Source organism: Stegostoma tigrinum, chromosome 19, assembly GCF_030684315.1.
Source record: "Stegostoma tigrinum isolate sSteTig4 chromosome 19, sSteTig4.hap1, whole genome shotgun sequence".
In the NCBI taxonomy this organism is placed as follows: Eukaryota; Metazoa; Chordata; class Chondrichthyes; order Orectolobiformes; family Stegostomatidae; genus Stegostoma; species Stegostoma tigrinum.
Window position 1 is genome coordinate 8,985,841 of NC_081372.1, and position 22,116 is coordinate 9,007,956.

The window sequence follows — 22,116 nt, forward strand, 5'->3', positions numbered from 1 at the left end:
ATTCACACTTCAAGAGCATTTCCATCTACTCTGTCAGGCTATAGCAACCTTAAAATAAGGTTTGTTTGAAGTCAGCCCAGAGTTCCAATGGTCCTGTTCAATCTGGAGCCCACTTATTCTCGAATCATGCCTTGCTCCTCTTCCCCCTCCCCCAACCCCCACACTCTCCATTCCCTAAGACTGGATCTGTAGGAAGTGAGAATGCTGCATTTGGATATTGCCTGAAGCTTTTGAAAGCTCTGGAGATTTCTGCAAAAATCAATAGAGTCATTACAGAACAGAAGGAAGCCATTCAGCCCATTGAGTCAATACTGGCAGTTTTTACAACAGAACTGTCACTCCCCCACTCAACACCAGACAAGTTTGTTTCCATCCGGTATCCATCAAATTTTTTTCTGAAGTCCTTTAAGGAAATCAATGAAATGAGAAGCTACACAAAGCAAGTAGGTGCTACCTATCCTTGATGTCAGCACATATTCTAAACTATTGGTCCTTTTGTCCTGTAGCTGTCAACCACTGTGCCCTGGGAGATCATGGTTGTGAACATATCTGTGTAAGTACGCCTGGATCCTACCACTGCCGCTGTCGACCTGGGTACACTCTTAATCAGGACAAGAAGACTTGCTCTGGTTAGTATTCATTGCTTTGTAATATTCTCACCCAAAGTTGTAGACTGAAAATTACTCAATACTGCAGGGGCTAGAGGTGCCCCAAATCCTACAGTCTGTTTCTACCAGTTGGCAGGCACTTCCTGCTGCCACTGTACCCATCTCATCTTTGGGTGCAACTCTCCTGCAGTTATTACAGGTAACAAAAGCAAAGTTGCTGGAGAAACTCAACAGGTCTGGCAGCATCTGTGAAGGTAAAAAACAGAGTTAACATTTTCAGGTCCAGTGGCCCTTCCTCAGAACTGGTTATCACAGGTATATTAGGTATCAACAGGCTTCATTGGCCAATGACAATTTTCCCTTCGTAGCATCATATAACATGGAAACAGAGTCTTTGGTATAACCAGTCCATGCTGACCATAATCCCAAATTGAACTAGTCCCACCTGCCTACATTTGGCCCATATCCAACCAACCCTTTCCTATTCATGTCCTTACCCAAATGTCTTTTATACGTTGCAACTGTAACCACATCCACCACTTCCTCTGGAAGTTCATTACACACACAAACCATGCTCTGTGTAAAAAGAAAACAATTGGCCCCATGTCTTTTTTTTTAATATCTTTCTCCTCTCACCTTAAAAATATATACATTTGTCCTGAAATAGGAAAAAGACACCTGCCATTCATTTCATCTACATCTTCCATGACTTTATAAACCTCTCAATCTCCTTTACTCCAGTGAAAAAAGTCTCAGCCTATCCAGCCTCTCCTTATAACTCAAACCCTCCATTCTTGTCATTGGTTTGAGGCTTTTAAGTCATTCAATTGGTTTTTAATGCCAATCTCTGCACATACAAATTTTAAAATCATTCGAAGTTACACAAATCTTTTTTGCCTATCCAGTAATGATGATGTTAACCTAGGAGGTTGAATCAACGTCCTAACATCTCAGCTGAAAGGTGACCTCCGACATACCAGCACTGCTTCCTGACTTGTAGCAGAGGGTCAGCTCAGACTTTTGTCTTGGAGTGGATTCGGACCTACAATCTTCAGTCTTAAATTCAACAGCGTACAGCATTGACAGCTTGCATTGACACAGTGCTTTAAATTTAGTAATCCTCACAAGACTTCACTGGAGATTGAGAACAGGTGGCCAAACACTCGGACAAAAATAGAGATTTTTAGGAGCTACTTTGAAAAAGAAAGACATGTGACTTTACAAAAGCTCCAAAAATGCTTTATAGTCAATTAAGTACTTTTGAGGTAGTATGTATTGTAATTCAGAAAATGCAGCAGCCAAACACAGCAGCCAATAGCACCCAGTAAGGCCCCATAACATCAATGACCAGATTATAGATAATAGGTGGAGAGGAGAGAAACATGTTAAAGAGGCAAGGATGGAGCCAGTAAAGGTGAGTATAGGTGGGGAGGGGATAGGTCAGTCCGGGGAGGACAGACAGGTCAAGGGGGTGGGGTGAGGTTAGTAGTTAGGAAATAGGGGTGCAGCTTGAGGTGGGAGGAGGGGATAGGTGAGAGGAAGAACAGGTTAGGGAGGCAGGTCGAGCTGGGCTGGTTTTGGGATACAGTGGGGGGAGAGAAGATTTTGAAGCTTGTGAAATCCACATTGATACCATTGGGCTGCAGCGTTCCCAAGCGGAATATGAGTTGCTGTTCCTGCAACCTTCGGGTGGCATCGTTGCGGCCCTGCAGGAGGCCCAGGATGGCCATGTCGTCAAAGGAATGGCGGGGGGGGAGGGGGGGGGAGTTAAAATGGTTCGCGACTGGGAGGTGCAGTTGCTTATTGCAAACAGAGCGGAGGTGTTCTGCAATGCAGTCCCCAAGCCACCGCTTGGTTTCCCCAATGTAGAGAAAGCCACAACAGGTACAGCGGATGCAGTATACCACGTTGGCAGATGTGCAGGTGAACATCTGCTTGATGTGTAAAAGTCTTCTTGGGGTCTGGGTTGGGGTTGGGGTTGAGGGAGGTCTCCTCTCCACCTATCTCCTCTATCCATCTTCGATCCACCTCCCCCCCTCCCTATTTATTTCAGAACCCTCTCCCCCTCCCCCTTTTCTGATGAAGGGTCTAGACCCGAAACATCACCTTTTGTGCTCCTAAGCTTCTGCTTGGCCTGCTGTGTTCATCCAGCCCCACACTTTGTTATTTCGGATTCTCCAGCATCTGCAGTTTGCATTATCACCAAGGACCAGATTACCTGTTTTTGTGATGTTGAGTGAGAGATAAATATTAGCCAGGATATCATGGTGAGCCCTTCTCACCTTCAAATTATTGTCAGGGGACAGTTTTCATCCATGTGAAAGCAACAAGCAGAAGAATGTCTCACCAGAGAGACAGGACCTCCATCTGTGCAGCATTCCCTCAGTACTGCAGTGGGACCATCAGCCTAGATTTTCTGAATTGGAGCTTAAACAGACAGCTTTCTGAAGAAGGGTCCCAACCTGAAATGTCAACTTTTCTGCTCCTTTGATGCTGCCTGGCCCACTGTGCTCCTCCAGCTCCACACTGCTGTCTCATTAACAAGACTCCCTTCCAAACCTCTGTGCCCGTTTTGTGATAACACCTGAGCAAATTACAATCTTCATCCCTCTCTAGCCATCAACTTCTGCTCACTGGGAGATCATGGCTGTGAGCACATCTGCGTGAGCACCCCTGGGTCATATAAGTGCCGTTGCCGACCAGGATACACCCTCAACCAGGACAAGAAGACCTGTACCAGTGAGTAGTGAACCTTCACTTCTCTGTAATAAGCGGGATCTTTTGCTATGACTTATTCTGATGCTTGAAGCAGAAGGCAAGTTCAATGCATGTCAAACTTTCTTGGGCAATTATTGGCATTCAATGGTAAGGTTCTACCCTTCTCCTCTAGAGATGAGTCCCAGGATAAACTTGTTGATCCATTACCTTTAGTGAGGAGCTGAAGAAGCCAAACTTAATGTGACAGATAACCTCTCATTCTAATCCATCATTTAAATCCCAATTATATTATTCCTGGTGTGAGGCACAAAGTCTAGTCCCCCAAGGGTCTCAACAACAATAACAATGTGCATTGACAATACCATTAAACTCCCCCAAGGCACTTAACTGAAGTGATTAAATTCATTGACTCAGGTTCTCCAACTTAGAAAAGCATTTCTTCACTGTTACTGAATAATGCCTGGCATTGACTTTGAACATCCTTACGTCCAATTTCTTTCTTTTAACAGTGCATATAGATTTAGTGGACTGGGATCACTTCAATCCTACTTAGAATGATAGGAACAGGTCATTCAGCCCCTTGAATCTGCTGGTCACCAATGGGAGCACATCTATAGACTGATAATGGTATTAAAGTTACAATGTGTGGAACCTTTCTCTACAGTGGTGAACTATTGTTCATTTGGGAACCACAGCTGCCAACATGAATGTGTCAGCATTCTGAATGGATACTACTGCACATGCCAGGATGGATTTGAACTGCAGGATGATGGGAAAACATGTAAAGGTAAACATAAGCAACAGGATGAACCCATAGCTCTAATGATAACACAAGTCATTCCAAAATTCAAAACACGTCTCTGGTTTTCCTTGAATCATCTTTTTTTGTACCTGCCCATCTGTCCTGAACTATTTCAGTCAATTGAAGAAGATTCAAGCGCACTCTTCAAAAGAGAATGAAATAAATTCTAGGATAATCCAAGACTGTTGGAGGCCACTTTGCCTGTGCTGGTTCTTAGATTGTACTATCCAATTAAATAAATGCTAATCATTCTTTCCGCACAGTCCTGTAAGCTCTACCCTTCAAGTATTTATTTAATTCCCTTATGACTCAATATACAGTGTTTTTTTTTTAGTTCTCTTGAGGGATGTAAGCATTGTTGGCAGGGCCAGCATTTATTGCCCATCCCTAGTTGCCCTTGAGAGGATGGTGGTAAGTTGCCTTTTTGAACTGCTGCAGTCTGTGTGCTGTAGGTTGGCCTACAATGCCCTTAGGTAGGAAATTCCAGGATTTTGGCCCAGCAATAGTGAAGGAATGGAATATAAGTCCAAGTCAGGATGGCGAGGGTCTTGGAGGGGAACTTGCAGGTAGTGGTGTCCCCATATATCTAATGACCTTGTCTTTCTAGATGGAATTGATCATGGGTGTGGGCTAAGGACCTTTGGTACATTTCTGTAGTGCATTTTGGAGATAGTATTGAATGCTGCTGCTGGGTATTGGTGATGGAAGGAGTTGACGTTTGTGGATGTAGTGCCAATCAAGCGAGCTGTTTTGTCCTGGAAGGTGTCAAGCTTCTTGAGTGTTGTTGGAGCTGCACTCATCCAGGCAAGTGGGGAGTATTCCAGCATACTCCTGTCTTTCTACATGTAGATGGTAGACAGGCTTTGGGGAGTCAGGAGGTCACTTACTCACTGGAGTATTCCTACCTTCTAACCTGTTCTTGTAAATACTGTAGTTATATGGTGGGTCCAGTTGAGTTTCCGTTCAATGGTATCCCCAGGATGTTGATAATGGGGGAGTCAGTGACGGTAACACCATTAAATGTCAAGGGGCAGTGGTTAGTTTGCCTGTTATTGGAGCTGATCATTCTCCGAAATTTTTGTGGCATGAATGTGACTTGCCATTTGTCAACCCAAGCCTGGATATTAAGTAAAAAAAAAGAAAGAACTGCAGATGCTGTAAATTAGGAAACAAAGCAGAAATTGCTGGGAAAGCTCAGCAGGTCTGGCAGCATCTGTGAAGGAACAAACAGAGTTAAGGTTTTGGGTCCAGTTCTGAGGAAGGGTCGCCAGACCCGGAATGTTAACTCTGTTTACCTTCACAGATGCTGCCAGACCTGCTGACCTTTTCCAGCAATTTCTGTTTTGTAATCCTCGACATTGTCCAGTTGCAGATGTTACTTGTACAGCTTGAAGGAAGATGTAAAGGAGCTCTGATTTATCTCGTGGCCTGTAAGATGTCTCACAGCACATCACAGTCAATGAAATACTATTGAAGTGTTTTGGGACACTGTTGTAATTTAGGGTGATGATGGCAATGTCACTGGGATGGTAATTTAGAAGACTGGGCTATTGTTCCAGAGTTCAAATCCCCATGCAGGCATTGAGAAACCGAACGTAAACTTTTAAAAAGAAAGAGAATATGTTGCAAATTAAGTAATAACATTCATGAAGCTATTGGATCATTGTAAGTACCCATCTGGTTCGCGAATGCCCTTGGGGAGCAATCCTGTTGGCCTATACATGACATTGCAAAGTTGTTGACTCTTAACTGTCATCTGAAATGGCCTTCCAAGCGACTCAGATAGATTAAACTGTTACAGAGTGTGAGAGTGACAGCAAACACTGCTGGGGGACACCATTTGTATAGCAGCAGGCCAAGAAGGCAGCCCACCACCATTTCCTCAATGGTGATTGAAGGAGGGCAATAGATACTGGCCACGTTAGTGATGTTCACATCCCATGAGTAAAGAGGTTACTTGGAGCAACAGATCAGGCAAGGGTCATGTTTAAATAAAAACAGCTCCCAAATGTCATGAGTGCCCCTGGGCCAGTGGAATGGTATAACCCCATTCAGACTCCTGGCAAAATGGTGGTATGTCAATTAGGTCGTTTCTTAAAGTGAGCATTCTCTTGTATTGCAGCTGTTGACATGTGTAACACGGTGGAACATGGGTGTGAGTTTGAGTGTGTCAGCACCCCTGGGTCATACTTCTGCATCTGCCCTGCAGGGAGGCAACTCAATGAGGATGGGAAGACCTGTAACAGTGAGTTCTATTCCTGACTTCACTAGCATCTGTTTTCAGTGCATGGTCTGCTGGACTGTGAACATAGCCCAGCAGGAAGCTGTTCATTTCATCTTGCCTATGCTGGTTATCTGAAAGAACAATTCAATTAAACACATTCTATCTATTCTTTTCCCAAAGCACTGAACAATTTTGCTTTAAAGACATAAACCCAGTTCCCTTTTAGAAATTAATATTGAGTCTGCTCCCATCAAATCCGAAATCACAACTCACTGCATCTATTTTTTCTGAAGAAGCATCCAGACCCGAAACATCAACTTTCCTGCTCCTCTGATGCTGCTTGGTCTGCTGTGTTCATCCAGCTCTGCTCCCTATTATCACTGCATGTATGAAGCTTTTCATCATCTCACCCCAGCACATTAAATCTGTGTTCCCAATTACCAAACCCCTTGCTAATGGAAACACTTTCTCCCTTATCTATCCTGTCCAAACTTCTCAAAATTTTGTACAGCTCTATTAAAACTCTCCGTTAACATTTTCAATTTATCTAATGATTTAAAACGTACAGAAAATGCTGCAAATGCTCAGGTCAGGCAGTGACTGTGACGCAAGAGAATCAGAGCTAATGCTTTATATCTGTAGCCTATCAGCTTCTCGAGTCTCTGAAAAGTGGTCTGTTACCAAAACCCTTTCTCCCTGATCGCAATACAAGAAGGTAGCACATAAAAGGCCAATGTAGCTAATAGCAGTGCCTGGACGAAGCTGCTCCAAAGTTCTCCATGTGGTGATCAGCTCACAGCATTGATTTAGAATAAGTAGAATTTCATAGAATAGAATCCCTACAGTGTGGAAGCAGGCCGCTTAGCCCAACAAGTCCACACTGAACTCCCCCCCCCCCCCCCCCCCCCACCGTATCCCCGTGACTAATCCACCTAGCCTGCACACTGTGGGCAATTTAGCATGGCCAAACCACCTAGCCTGCACACCTTTAGACTGTGGGAGGAAACCCATACAGACACAGATAATGCAAACGCCACACAAACAGTCACACCCAAGAGTGGGATCGAACCTGGACCCCTGGCACTGTGAGGCAGTAGTGCTAGCCACTATGCCACCCCGTACTGGAAGCCACTGCTGCACACCTACTTCAGAAGACCACACACCAGTGAGAAAATTAGAGGGAAAGCTGTTCCCACAACCTCTCCCTGTAATCCTGTAGTTTCTTCCTTATCAGATAATAATCCAACGCTCACTCGAAAGCCTTGAAACTGATCTCCAACTCATCTCAGGCAGCACGCTCCAGATCCTAAACACTTGCTGCATGAAAAGGTCTCCATTACATCTTTGGCCAATTATTTTAATCTTCATTCCATCTTGTACCTTCTACTACCAGTTTTCTGTGTTTTCACACACATTTTTCCTTTTGGGGAACGCTGGAACAGCTGGCCGACTTGCGGGTTAGTTAACACATTGATCCACTTCATGAGCATTCAGAGTCATACGGCACAGAAACAGAACCTTCGACCCAACTTGTCCGTGCTGACCAGTGGAATACATTCCCAGAGCAGGCAGTGGAGTTGGCCTCGTTAGGGGCATTTAAGCGGCTATTAAATAGGATTATGGATGATGTTATAAGGTAGGGGTGGAGGCTAGATAGACCTTAGGTTTAGGGTAAAAGTTTGGCACAACATCATGGGCCAAGGGCCTGCACTGTGATGTACTGTTCTATGTTCTATGTTCAATGACCAGACATCCAAATCTGACCTAGTCCCATTTGCCAGCATTTGGCCCATGTCCCTCTCAAACCTTCCTATTGATGTACCCATCCAGATGCCTTTTAAATGTTATAATTATACCAGCCTCCTCCACTTCCTCTGGCAGCTCATTCTACACACGCACCACCCTCTGCATGCAAAAGTTGCCCCTTTTAGGTCCCTTTTAAATCTTTAGCCCCTCACCTTAAACCTATGCCGTCTAAGTTTTGGACTCCCCCATTCTAGGAAAAGACCTTGGCTGTTGACCCTATTCATGCCCCTCGTGGTTTTATAATCCCCGATCACACCTTTCAAGGTTAACATGTCCAAGCATGGACTTGATCCCAGAGCCTCTGACCCAGAGGTAGGCACTCAACTAGACAATCACTGAAGATTTTTACTGATAATGTCCCTCTCCGATTATTCATTGATCATCAATGAATCTGTAGAAGAGCTTAAGCCAGTTTGATTCTAAATGATATCCCAATATTCTCCTCCATTCACTAAGAGTACATGCCCATGTGCCCATTCTGATTCCATTGATAAGGGCAATTGTCAACAGACAGCCTGAAGGTGGAAGGATCCCAACAAGACTCAGTGTAGGTAAATGCTCATCTCTAACCCTGATCACACATTCACTGATGACTTTGTCATCACTCGGTTCCTTTTGAAGAAAGAAAGGACTTTCATTAATGCCTTCCGTCATGTACCAAAGTGCTTTACAGGAAAAGTACTACCTTTGAAATAGAGTCGTAGAGTCAGTCATACAGCACGGAAACAGACCCTTCAGTCCAACCAGTCCAACCAGTCCATGCCAAACATAATCCTAAACTAAGCTAGTCCCACCTGCCTGCTCCTGGCCCATATCCCTCCAAATTGTTTCTATTCATATATCCATCCACTTGTCTTTTAAACATTGCAATTGTACCCACATCCACCACTTCTTCAAAAAGTTCATTCCACATGCGAACCACCTGTGAGTAAAAAAAATTGCCCCATCTCTTTTTTTTTAAAATTTCCCCTTAAAAATGTGGTCACTAATGTAATGCAGGAAGCATGGCAGCTAATTGATGCACAGCAAGGCCCTAGAAAGAGTAACCTGTTGAGAGGCAGATAATTTGTTTTTAGTGATGGCAATTAAGGGATGACCATTGGCCAGCACAATTTTTCTGGTTTGTGCTGGTGCCCAAGATTCTTGTGGCACAGTGGTAGAGTCCCTACCTTTGAGCATAATGGCCTGGGTTCAGGTCCAACTTGCCCCCGAGTTGTGTATTGACATATCTGAACAAATTAACTAAAAATAGTGCCATGTAACACAGCTTTGGTTAATGTCTCATCTGAAAGTGGTCAGAATCTCACTGCATTGAGGTGTCAGCATTGATTTTGTGCTCAGGTCCCTTAAACAGAATTTGAACCTACAACCTTACGGAACTGAGGAGAGAGCACTACAGATGGTACAACAACTGAGTGTTTGTTAGTCATGTCTGTGAAGAATGTTAATATCCTCTGACATTGCACCCTGGCCACTAACACAAGCATTCATCCCCATTCTGTATCAAATTGTATTTTCCAGAATAGTCCAAAGTTCAGGAGCTGAAGCCAAATTCCCATTTCATTAATCTAAAAGTTCATACCTTTGTTTAGAGGAGACCTACTAACCAAGTGCCAACTTGGCCCTCTGACTACACCAGGTGGTGCTCTAACTATTGTGTCTTTCAGGTGATCCCTTCCCCACTTCCTCACCATTTCTTGATATTAATGCAATTGCTTTTTTATTAAATAGGATGCAGTAAGGAAAACATTGACCTGGTCTTTGTCATTGATGGTTCCAAAAGTGTGCGACCCGAGAACTTTGAACTGGTGAAGAAGTTTGTGAACAACATTGTAGATGCCTTGGATATCTCCAGCCAGGGGACCCGTGTTGGCTTGGTGCAGTATTCCAGCCGTGTGCGCACCGAGATTCCGCTGGGTGCGCACACATCCGCTGTGGCTTTGAAGAAGGCAGTGAACAATGTGGTGTACATGGAGAAGGGCACCATGACTGGACTTGCTCTCAAACACATGATGGAGAACGTCTTCATTGAAGCAGGAGGTGCCAGGCCTGGGTCTCAGGGCCTGCCTAGGGTAGGCGTTGTATTCACTGATGGCCGTTCTCAAGACAGCATCACCGAGTGGGCCAAAAGGGCCAAAGATGCTGGTAAGATGCAGCCCAGTCTTGTCCATCTGGAAAAGTATCCCGTTACAAATGAGGCGTTTGTGACAAATTTTTTCAGCTTATCCTCTCCCCAAAAATCTTCTGGATATCGCTGAAACCAAATCCAGTTGGTTCTTTGCCCCAGAGCCTGCAGATTTATTGGCTCCCTAGCCAAGATGATGTATGGGATCTTTTTCACTCACCTGAGAGGGTAGGTGAGCCGTGGCTCCATTATCCGTCTGAATGACGGGACCTGTGGCAGTGCAGCACCCCCTTGGGAATATACTGGGAACGTCAACCACAATTTTGAGACCCTCATGTCTCTAGACCAGGTTTGAACCCATGACACACAGATTCATATAGAGTGGTGAAGTCAGCTGTACTGCCTATTGTGTCCATGCCAATCGAAAAAGATCAGACTACCCCATCCCATTTTGAATTTACTTTATGATTGAGCTTCCATTGCCCTTTGGGTAGAGAGTTATAGAGATCCAGCACTTGCTAGTGAAAAAATTCTTCCTTATCTTAGTCATTGCTTTTTATTCTGAGACTCTGTCCCCGGCTGTAAATCCCACAGACAGAGAAACATCTTTTTGCAAATGGAAAAAGTGAGGTATCTTCAACTTGTCAAAGGGTTAAAATTGAACTTCCCACCACAAGACAGAGCATGATCATTTTCTAGTTACTGACAATATCGAGAGACGTGGGGATAGCATGAAAGTATAGCATTTGGCTCCTGAATGTCTTGATGGGTTAAAAGGAGCAGAAATTGGCCAATGTTCCTCAATTCTGAGATCCCTCATACGATATTACAACCACCAAACCTATTTCATAGATGAGAACCAATAAAATAAGACGACATTGGAGCATGTACATGTTGGGTGAGGGTTTCAGGAATGTCATGTCAGGTTAGAGGCTATCTTTAAAACAAGGGCTCACTTTAGAATAAAACAGAGAAGTTCACCAAGAGCCAGTACCTTCAGTTCATGCATAAATTGTGTTAATTTACTGCTCCTTTCTAAAAGGAAACACTCAACTTTTATACTGTGAGATTTCACAACACATGGGGCAGACAGGCTACATTGGAAAATGGGAGAGCTTGCCATGGAAATGGTTACATCGTACTCCGTGACAAGCTCCAGAGAAATCCTATTCCCTTTTGTGATGATTCAGTCCAATCCCAGCACAGTCGATGGGTGATGGGCAGGAACTTAAAATTTTTTTAACCCTTGAGTGGATAAGTTCCATCACAGCCAGGCATATGACTGGTGTGACTAATGACAGTATAACATCCAATACAGCAGGTCAGAGTAGTAGGTGCAAGACTAGTATTTTAATGGAAGTTAAGGTAACAATGAGGGTAGAGCAAGTTAATGTAAACTAAGAAATTAGATTATGGATGGGTTAGTAGATATGCAGTGCCTGAAATTTAAGAAGATATTTGAGAAATACGGAATAACTACATTCCAACAACAGAAAGGGGATAAAAAATCCAAGGGTGGACCTACCAGCTGTGGCTAACAAAAAAGTTAACAATAGTATAAACTTAAAGATAAAGTATAAGATTGAGGAAAGATGGGTGGAAAAACTAAAGATTGGACAGAATATATAATTAAAGCAAAGATCGAATAAAAAGTTAACAAAGAAAGAAAAGTTAGGGCATGAGAAAAAGCTAGCTGGAAATATGCCAACTGATGGTAAGATATACTATGTACACAAAAAGGAGAAGAGTTTGTCAAAATTCACGATGCTTCTATAGAATGTGAGTCTAAGGAATTATTATTGAGAAATGTGGAATTGGCAGATGAACTGAACAGGGATTTTGCTTCGGTTTTCACAATAAATCATACGAGTAACATTCCGTCAGCAGTGATTAATCTGAAGTCAAGGAACAAACTCAGGAAAATTGCAGTCACTAGAGAAGTAGGACTGAATAAATTGTTGGAGCTGTGGGCTGACAAGTGCTCGGTTCCTGATGGACTTCATCCTCAGGGTCATTAAAGAAGTGGCGAGTGAGATAGTTGTTGGTTGCTTTTTGGGGATTTGGGGAATTGTTGCATAAGATAAAGGCACACTGCATTACTGGTTATGTATTAGCATGGATAGAAGATTGGTGAACTAACAGAAAACACAAAGTGGGGACAAATGAGTGTTTTTCTGGTTGGCAATCAGTGGCTAGTGGTGTGCCTTGGGGATTGGTGTTGGGACCGCAATTGTTTACGATTAACATAGATAATGTAGAGTTTAGTCCCAGTGTAGTTTGTCAAAGCTCACGCATGACACTAATTTGAGTGTTAGACCGAAATGTGCAGAGAAGACTGAAAGCCTGCAGAGGGATATAGATAGGTTAAGTGAGTGGGGAAGGATCTGGCAGATGGCGTACAACATTGGTTAACATGAGGTCATCCAGTTTGGTAGGAATTACTGCAAAGAGGACTATTATTTAAATGGTGAAAAATTGCAGCATATGGACACCTTGTGCATGAATCACAAAAAATTGGTTTGCAGGTGCAACAGGTAATTAAGAAGGCAAATGAAATATTGTTCTTCATTGTTAGAGGGATAGAGTTAAAACAGGGAGGTGATGCTGCAGCTGTATAGGGTGCTGGTGAGGCCACACCTGGAGTACTGTGTGCAGTTTTGGTCTCCTTACTTGGGAAAGGATGCACTAACACTGGAGAGGGTGCAGAGGAGGTTCACTAGGTTGATTGCAGAGTTGAGAGGGTTGGCTTAGACTGAAGGTAGACTGGGACTATACCCATTGGAATTTAGAAGAATGAGGGGGGGATCTTACAGAAACATTTAGAATTATGAAGAAACTAGACAAGAAAGAAACAGGGAGGATGTTTCTGCTGCTGGGTGAAACTAGAACTAGGGGACATATCCCTGGGGGAGCAGATTTATGACAGAGTTGAGGAGGAACTTCTTCACCCGATGGGTTATTAATCTGTGGATTTCCCTTCCCAGTGAAGTAGTTGAGGCTACCTTGTTGGATGTTTTTACGGCAAAGATGGATAGATTTTTGAACAGCAAAGGAATTAAGGGTTATGGTGACTGAGTGGTTAAAGTAGAGCTAAGTCCATGAGAAGAACAACCATGATCTTATTGAATGGCATACTCCTACTCATATTATCTATATTCTTGTGACTTCAATTTGATCTCAGTATGGGCTACTTAGGGGTGGACAATAAATGCCAGAAAGAGACACCTGCAAACATATAGACTTGCTCTTATTAGACATCCAATGAGCTTTGTTGCCTCAGTCTCTAAGCCAATGTTTAATGAATAGACATATTCCCTGTTGCTCCTCACTCTTGCAGGGATCACCATGTATGCTGTTGGTGTCGGTAAGGCAGTGGAGGATGAACTGCGAGAAATTGCCTCAGAACCAGTGGATCAACACTTCTTCTATGCTTCAGATTTTAGCATCATCGATCAAATCGCTGAGAATCTAAAAGTGAACATTTGTGAGGGTACGTCGCTGTGGCATTTCATTGGTTTCAGTAACTAAACAAGTGAAGCTTTAAATCTTTATGCTCTGACGGCTTAATTAACCAATTAATTTCTTCCTGACCATCACATCTTTCAGTACATCAGAAACAAATCAAAAACTGTGGGTGCTGGAAATCTGACATGAGAATAGAAAGTGCTAGAGAAACTCAGCAGGACTGGTAGCATCTGTGGAGAGAGAAACTAAGTTAGCATTACAAATTCCATGTGACTTTGAACAGTCGTAGCAAACTCAAAATGCTCACCCTGTTTCTCCATCCGTTTCTCCAGCACTTTCTGTTTTTACGTAAATTAGGACTGCTGGTTAAAGTGGAATGGAGGAAAATACTTGAGTATTCCTGTTTTTTCAACTTTGTTAATTCCTGAATCTTTACAGAAATGTTGCTAAACAATTAGCATGGTGTTCCCTCAATCATCCTATCTATTGCCTTCGATTTGCTTTTCTCCCGACCCCTTCACTGTTACACAGAAACCAAGACCAGCAACTTTAACCAAGCTGTTTCTACTTGTCACCATAACTCCTAACAGAAATACAGCAAGGATGGGATTTATATCACACAAGTAGTAAAGTTACAGCATCCGAGCTGCAGTATCTGCAGTGAGGAAATTCCCACCTAGAAATAAGAAGCAAGAGTAGGCCATTCAGCCCTGCAAGTCTGCTCCACCATTGAATACGACCATGGGCTGATCATCCAACTCAGTGACCTGGTTCCGCTTTCTCCTCATAGCCTTTGATCCCTCTAGCCCTCAGAACTATATCTAACTCCTTCCTGAAAACATTCAATGTTTTGGCCTCAACTACTTTCTGTAGCAATGGATTTCACAGTCTCACCACTCTCTGGGTGAAGACATTTTTCCTCCTGTCATTACTAAATGGCCTACACTGTATCCTTAGACTGTGTCCCCCTGGTTCTGGATTCCCTAGTCATAGGAAAAATCCTTCCTGCATTTGCCCTGTCCAGTCCTCTTAGAATTTTATAGGTTTCTATGAGATCGTCCCTTATCCTTCTAAATTCCAGCAAATATAGTCCAAACTGATAAATGAGGAACTTCATTCAATAACTGGGAAGATTTATACCCTAGAATTTCACAGGAAGAGGGCAATTTTACCCATTGTGCCCTCAACAAGTCACAACTTTGGGTCCAATAAGATCACACACTTAACTTGCTGAATTATACTTTCAAGTGGAGCTCAGCTCCTGATGTTGATCATATTTAATCAAGCCAACTCAAGCCCCAAAAATGATAAAAGTTTACCAATTTAGCAGAAGCGACTTGTTTTCACTTATCCTTTTAAACATTTTTAGAATGCCTGTTGTCTCTGGTGTACATGGGAGATCCTGCCTGAAGAGCTATAGTGGACAAATATCAATCCCTTGACCAGCAGCACACAAATGCATTACAGAGCTGAGCTTGTTGTGGGATCTTGCTGTGTGCAACTTCACAACCAAGTCAGCTCCAACTGCTAAAGGAACATAGTGAAGTTGTGGTAAAGATGCTATATAAAGGCAACTCTTTCTCTTTCTTTCAGAGGAAGTGACTGGGCAGGAGACGATTAAAGATCCTTGTGCTTGTGAAACCCTTGTAGCATTCCAACAAGACACACTATCGTTGTTAGAAGAATTCTCTCAAAAACATATCCTTTTCTCCGTGGAGTGAACGCTGCTGTGTAATTCCTACTGCTGCCATCACACATGGCATTCTCGATATCTGGGCAACTGGCAATGCAGTAAAGTTAGTGTTAAGATCCAAGACAGTTAATTAGTTGAGACAAAGATCAGTCATGCTCAAATGGAATGTGCTACTTTTGTGTTTATTAATAAGACAGCAAGGTGAAGAATCCAACCTGCAGGATGTAACCAACAGCAAAAATGCTGGAGAAGGAATAAACTAGTTCAAGAAGAGGTGATTTAAGCAATAGCTCATGTAGGTTTGAAATGCCTGAAAGGAGTGACAAACTTCAGATTAGGAGTTGAATATTGTTGAAAAGAAGGACATGGGCCAGGAGTTTGAGGGATGATAGTCTTCCACATTTTAGAATGATTGACTGGTTCCTCACCATCTCCCTCACTCAGGAGCACCTCAGAGAGCTCCATATCCCTATTCCCACTAGTACCTGAGGCTACAGTGAACAGTTCGAAACAGCAAGCAGTCCATCAGAGAGTCTTTGTCCTAGGAGCTCAAGCTTAGTGGAACCACAGGAGATGGGAGAGATTCTAAACGAATATTTTACATCAATATTTACTATGGAGAAAGACAGGGAGGCTAAGGAAGTTGGAGAATAATTATTGAGGTCTTGAAAACAATCCACATTACAGAAGAGGAGGTCCCAGACATCTTAAAAATTCATGTGGATAAATTTCCAGGCCAAGTGTATTCCAGGATGCTGTGGGAAGCCAGAAAAAAAATTATGGAGCCCCTATCAAAGTTATATGTATCATCAACAGCCATGGGTGAGGCGCTAGAGGACTGTAGGGTGGCTAATGTTGTGTCTTTATTTAAGAAAGGCAAGGAGAAGCCTGGGAATAATAAGACGTGTGAGTCTGACATCAGTGGTGGGTAAGTTGTTGGCGGGATAGGATTTACATGCATTTGAAAAGGCAAGGACTGATTAGAGATAGTTAGCATGGCTTTGTACATGGGAAGTTACGTCTCACAAACTTGATTGATCACGTCGTCAAAAAAACTCAAGATGGATGTAGGCAGAGTGGTAGGTTTTGTTTACACGGACTTCAGTAAAGCCCTTGGCAAGGTTCTACACGGTAGACTGGTTAGTAAAGTTAGATCACGTGGGATTCAGGGAAACCTTGCTAATTGGATACAAAATTGGCTTGATAGTAGGAGTCACAGGGTGGTGATGGAAGGCTGTTTTTCAGACTGGAGGCCTGTGATCGGCGGAGTTCCTCTGGGAAGAAGGTGTTTAGCATACTTGCCGTCATCGCTCAGACCATTGAGGAAAAGAGTTGGGACATCATGTTGTGGTTGTGTGGCATATTGGCGAGGCCAGTCTTTTGAGTACTGTGTACAATTCTGGTCGCCTCGCTATAGGAAGGATATAACTAAATTGGACAGGGTTCAGAAGAGATTAACAAGGATGTTGCTGGGATTGGAGTGTTTGAGTTATAAGGAGAGGCTGGATAAGCTGGGATGTTTTTCACTGGAGCATAGGAGGTTGAGGTTTCTAAAATCATGAGGGGCATAGATAAGGTGAATTGCAAGGGTCTTTTCCCAAGGGTGGGAGAGTTCAAAGCTGTAGGCCATATTTTTAAGGTTAGAGAAGAAAAGATTTAAAGGGCTCTGAGGGGCAACTTTTTCAAACAGGTTTGTTTATATGTGGAATGAACTGTCAGAGGAAGTGGTGGTTGCAGGTACAGTTACAACATTTAGAAGACATTTGGACAGGTACATGAATAGGAGGTTTAGAGGGATATAGGGTAAATGCAGGCAAGTGGGGCTAGTTTAGTTTCGGAAACTTGGTTGCTATGGACATGTTGGGCCAAAGGGTCTATTTCCATGCTCTATGACTCTTAGGTAAGTGTGGGCAGGGTTGATGAACCCATAATGGCTTTGAAGGAGAGTTCAAGGGGGTAAAGAAGGGTCACTTTGTGGTCTTTCCGCATTCACCACCCCTGTCCCAGTATTCTCCTCTCCAGTCCCTGATCTCCTCCTGCCAGCCTGATAATTAAGGCCATTTCCTACCCACCCAGCCTTGCATGCTTATTTAAGGGCTTCAAGATGTACATGGGATGGCTAGGATCTCACCTGTCTCACTTTAAAATTGAGGAGATGCTAAGATGGATGGGAGGGAAGGCATCTGAAGAATTTTCCAGTTCCCATGCTACCCTCAACACGTACCTACCCACTCAACCCCTCCACCTCCACCACTAAACCAGTCAGCGGGAGAAAATAAAATTCTGTCCATGCTATGAAAGCATTTAATTCCACCGTAATCAGGACAAATGCAACAATGCCACATTTCAAATGACCAAAATTTAAACCACAGCAGTAGAGAGTGCTGATTAATTGATTGGCAAGTTAACTTTGAATAGACATGGTGTTGTAATGGAGCACCCCAGACTCCCCAAGCTTTTGGGTAATTCAAAAAAGATACAAAGCTTGAATTTATTGCTTTTGTTTGTAGAGACCGAGGCCCTGGAAAGGAACTTTTGTTGCATCTCATTATTCTGTGCTTATCAACAATAAGCATAATTGTTTATCTTCACTTTTTAATTGTTTGTGTATGTAGTAACACACTTAAGACTATTTATCAAGTGTTGTCCAATCACAGAACTGTAGACTTTCTAAAAGATGGGGAGTAATCCAGGCATGAAGGAACTAGGGTATGAGATAAAGTGAGGAGTCTTGGTTTTAATGCAGTGTGGATACAGAGAAGAAGACTATGTTAGATAATGAAGATTAACACAAACCTAAACTAAAATTCCAAGTACAGTAGCCACTTGCACACCATGTAAAAACCTAAAAAGTTTGTACTTAGGAGGTTAGACGGTGAATGTTTCTCATCCACTAGAAGACCATGATTATAAGTTAGAATAACAGGATACCTTGTAACAACTTAACAGAGCAATAATTTTAACAGTGGGGGCAATAGCATAGTGGTTATGTGGCTGGGAAAATGATCCCATTAGCCTGGATTACAACTATGAAACTATCATCAAACCCTTTTAGGGAAGAAAATTTGTCCTCACCTGGGCTGGCATAACTCTGACTGTTAATTGCCCTCTGAAAGGGCCAGGTAACCAACCCAACTCTGGGGCAATTACACATGGGCAACAAACGTTCACCTTGCCAGTGAATCCCATGTCCTATGAAATGAATGAACTAGACAGGTGAATGGCCTGACCCTGTGCTGTGCATCCTGTGACATTATTGTCTGCAGCTACCACTGCAGTTTTCCTCTGGACCACAACATTGAATCTTCCTTGACCTTGGACACTGGCCCAGATGACAGAAAAGCTGGACGATTTGGAAAACAGGTTGCCAAAAGCAGTGAAATAAAATGTGAACGGAAAACTCACCACCATCATTGCACCATCCGAGGTGTTACTGCGTCGCTAAAGTTATTTTAGCTTTTTGTGTAATTGTCTTATTTTCTGGGCGTTTTTTTTTAATAAGAGAAGATATTCATTTAGGATGCAAATTTCCACTGCTTTGAGCGACCTAACAGCGAAAGACCAGTTTTATAAGATCATTTTACAAGATGTATATCTTTCCACTTTTTATATTAAACTTGTGCATGGAGTAAGAACTCCCAATATTTTGTTTAAAAACATAGGTGTCTAAAGCTGCACGTTATTTAAAAGGAATGAATAAACTTCAGCGTGTCAGTGTGGGCAACCCTGAACCGTTGACGGAGGGTAATGGAAATACTCAGAGTTTTGTCCGCAAACTTGTTTTAAGGCCGCTGAAGAGGGAAAGGAAGGACTGGTGGGAAACAAAACTGAAAATGCACAGGAGACATGAACAGATTCTCATTGGGAACAACTGGTGATAGGTTAATCAAACTGAGTGACAGTGAAAGAACAAATAACCCTGCCCCATAACAGTGCCTAGGACCCAAACAAGTCTCATCCATCAGCCCTATCCCAACCTCACCACCTTCTAGATTAGGCTAAACATGAAACACAGTGAAAACTCACAGCGAATAAACAGGAACAAATTCTGCTAAAATTCCTCTCCAGTCTGCTTTAGAGAATGACAGCCATAGACCCAGTGTTACCTAGAACAGCACTCACCTTCTACATCATATGATCTCTGCCCCAGCTCTCTCTCAAAGTTTTGCTCAGCACCAACAATGTGCACTTCTATAATTCCTTTAAGGTTGGTTAAAAACTCAACATGATAATAGCAAAAATAGGAGCATGAGTTAAGTTATTCAGTCCCTCAAGCTTGTTCTGCCTCAAAGCAGAATTATATTTACTCAACTTTCCCACACTGTCCACAATTAATTACCTTACTATCCAAACATCTACTGGTCTCAGTCTTTAAAATGACTGAGCATCTACTGCCTTCTGAGGGGTGAAGAACACCAATGATTCACAAATCTTTTGATAAAATTCTCCACATCTCAGTCCAGAAGTATCAACCTCCTTAATATGAAACTGTGATCCCGTACTAAACTTCTCAGCTAATAGAAACATCTTCTCAGCACCCACATTGACTTTCCCCTTAAGATCTTTATGTGCTTCAATGCAGTTACGTCTCATTCTTCTACAGTTTTGGTATTATAGGCCCAGTCAGTTTTCACATATATGCCGGTAACATCCGGCTCTACCTCACAATCACCTATCTCAGTCCCTCCACTTCTACTAAATTGCTTTCTCACAGGGCAATAAGGAATGAGTCAAGTGGCATTTCATTGCACATCCTCTGATGCAAGTCCAGTATATCCTTCCGTGGTAGAGAGATGTGGGTAGAGAAGTTGTAAACAGATGAAGGGTTTATCTCTGAAACACCAGATATTCCTGTTTCCTTTCCTCAGGATAGCTGACAGGTTCATTGTGCATTTTCTGTTTTTGCCACTGTTTTCAGATGCATGATTGGCCACCAGTTAATGACATGTGTATGTGGTTAGTCTGATGGACACATAGGGGATTTGAGTTCTTTTAACATTGGAGATGTGTGAAGTGTCAAAATATATATCAAATTGCCCACCCATCATGTGCCACACCAGATTTATATTCCCATTGGCAACCTCAGATGGAACAATTGGATAATTGGATTTTGGTCATTTTACACCATTGGTCAAGATGGTTTATTGCTCTGGTGTGAACTGTCGAATTGAGACAAATTTCTGAGGGATCTTGTGGTGCAGAGGGAGTGTCCCATCCCTGCTCCAGAAATGCTTCATCATCAACTCTGAACAGGTTGATTAAAACTATCTATTCCATCAGCCAATGTTAAAATTACCCCTATCAAATGCAATATAAAATGTACAGAGGGTTCCTGTAACAGGAACAAACAAAAATCACAGAAATCTATGATAGGACTTATTATAACTTTTATGAATAATAAAGTCAACCTATTTCATTAAATAAAAAAAGTGCAATAAGCAAAACAAATGTTTTCTCCCATTGACAATCGCATCAGTTACCAGCTCAGGTTTGGGTTTAGTTATTTGTCAGAAATTATTTGCAGGAGTTTGTGTTCTTTTCCCCATGGAGAGCATAATTTTCAGAGGTTTTCAGTGATTCCATTGGGTGTAAAGTACCAAAGCAGAAAATGTCGACCAGAGTTTGTGTGCATATGTTTCTGTGTATGTGTGTGTGTGTCTGTGTGTGCGCGCGCCTCTGGTGTTACGTCACCTGATCATCTGCCCCATTCCTCAACTATGTGCTGCCTCTTAGTGACCCTGACTGAAATCAGTGTCAGCTTTCAATATTTCCTCTGGTGACACTAAGTGCTACCTAGCCACTAATTTACTCAACTCCTCCACTCTTACTGAATTAACTGACCTGTCAGACCACAGCCAATACTGGATCAGCTGAAATGGTCACCCATTAATTCTTGGGAAGTTTGAAACCATTGTTGTCAGTCCCCACTCAAACGCTGTTCCCCAGCTGTCAACTCTATCCCTCTCCCAGGCAACACGTTGAGAATAAGCCAGTCTGTTTGACTGATCCAGGGCTGAGCATCTGACATCATGCACATGCCACTACCAACTATTTTATCTTCCAGAATATCAACCAATTTCGTGTATCTCAATGATCTGCTGAAACTTCATTCACACTTTCATCATCTCGAATCTCAATTTATTTAACACAGTCCTGGTCTGCCACGGTCTGACCTCCGTAAACTCGAGGTTACCCAAAACTCTGCTTTATCTTAACTTACACCAAGTGCTGTTTCCTGGTGCTCGCCAACTCTGCTTTCTGTTCAATTGGTGTGAGTTTATCTTAATGTGGCAATATTTATATTACCTTCTGTAACATCAGAAATTGGCATAGCTATTGTGCTATTGAAGGATCTGACTGATTTTTTTTACAACTAGCTATTTTTGATTGACCTCATATTCTTCAGTGGCCCTGAGTGCTAAAGCTAATAATAAGCCATTAGTTTACAACAGAGGGGCTTGCATCTCAGAGGATGCCATGCGACTAATGACCCTACAGAAGAGGGAGCATGAGATCTTTATACCTTTATGTCATGTGCTATGAGGCAATGAAGATACCATGAGTGTGTCTCTTAAATGTACACTGACATACTTACCATGAGTCATAACACAAGATCTCCCCATTTTCAAAGGTAGAAGTTTATCCCAAACAGATATACATGTAGTACATAACCAC

General features: G+C 42.6%; 1 protein-coding gene across 2 annotated transcripts in view; it reads left to right on the top strand.

Moving 5' to 3' along the window:
- Nucleotides 1-21,740, top strand: part of matn4 (matrilin 4) — a 69,534-nt gene extending 47,794 nt beyond the window's left edge. Inside the window, exons 7-14 of one of the 2 annotated variants that reach the window (XM_059652730.1) lie at nucleotides 507-629; nucleotides 3,225-3,347; nucleotides 3,991-4,113; nucleotides 6,251-6,373; nucleotides 9,890-10,303; nucleotides 13,621-13,773; nucleotides 15,342-15,444; nucleotides 18,763-21,740. In XM_059652730.1, the coding sequence (XP_059508713.1) occupies nucleotides 507-629; nucleotides 3,225-3,347; nucleotides 3,991-4,113; nucleotides 6,251-6,373; nucleotides 9,890-10,303; nucleotides 13,621-13,773; nucleotides 15,342-15,444; nucleotides 18,763-18,826 (1,226 nt within the window). In that variant the 3' untranslated portion in view covers nucleotides 18,827-21,740. The remainder of the gene's footprint in view (nucleotides 1-506; nucleotides 630-3,224; nucleotides 3,348-3,990; nucleotides 4,114-6,250; nucleotides 6,374-9,889; nucleotides 10,304-13,620; nucleotides 13,774-15,341; nucleotides 15,445-18,762) is intronic. The other variant, XM_059652728.1, reaches the window with a different exon arrangement.
- Nucleotides 21,741-22,116: the final 376 nt, after the last annotated feature.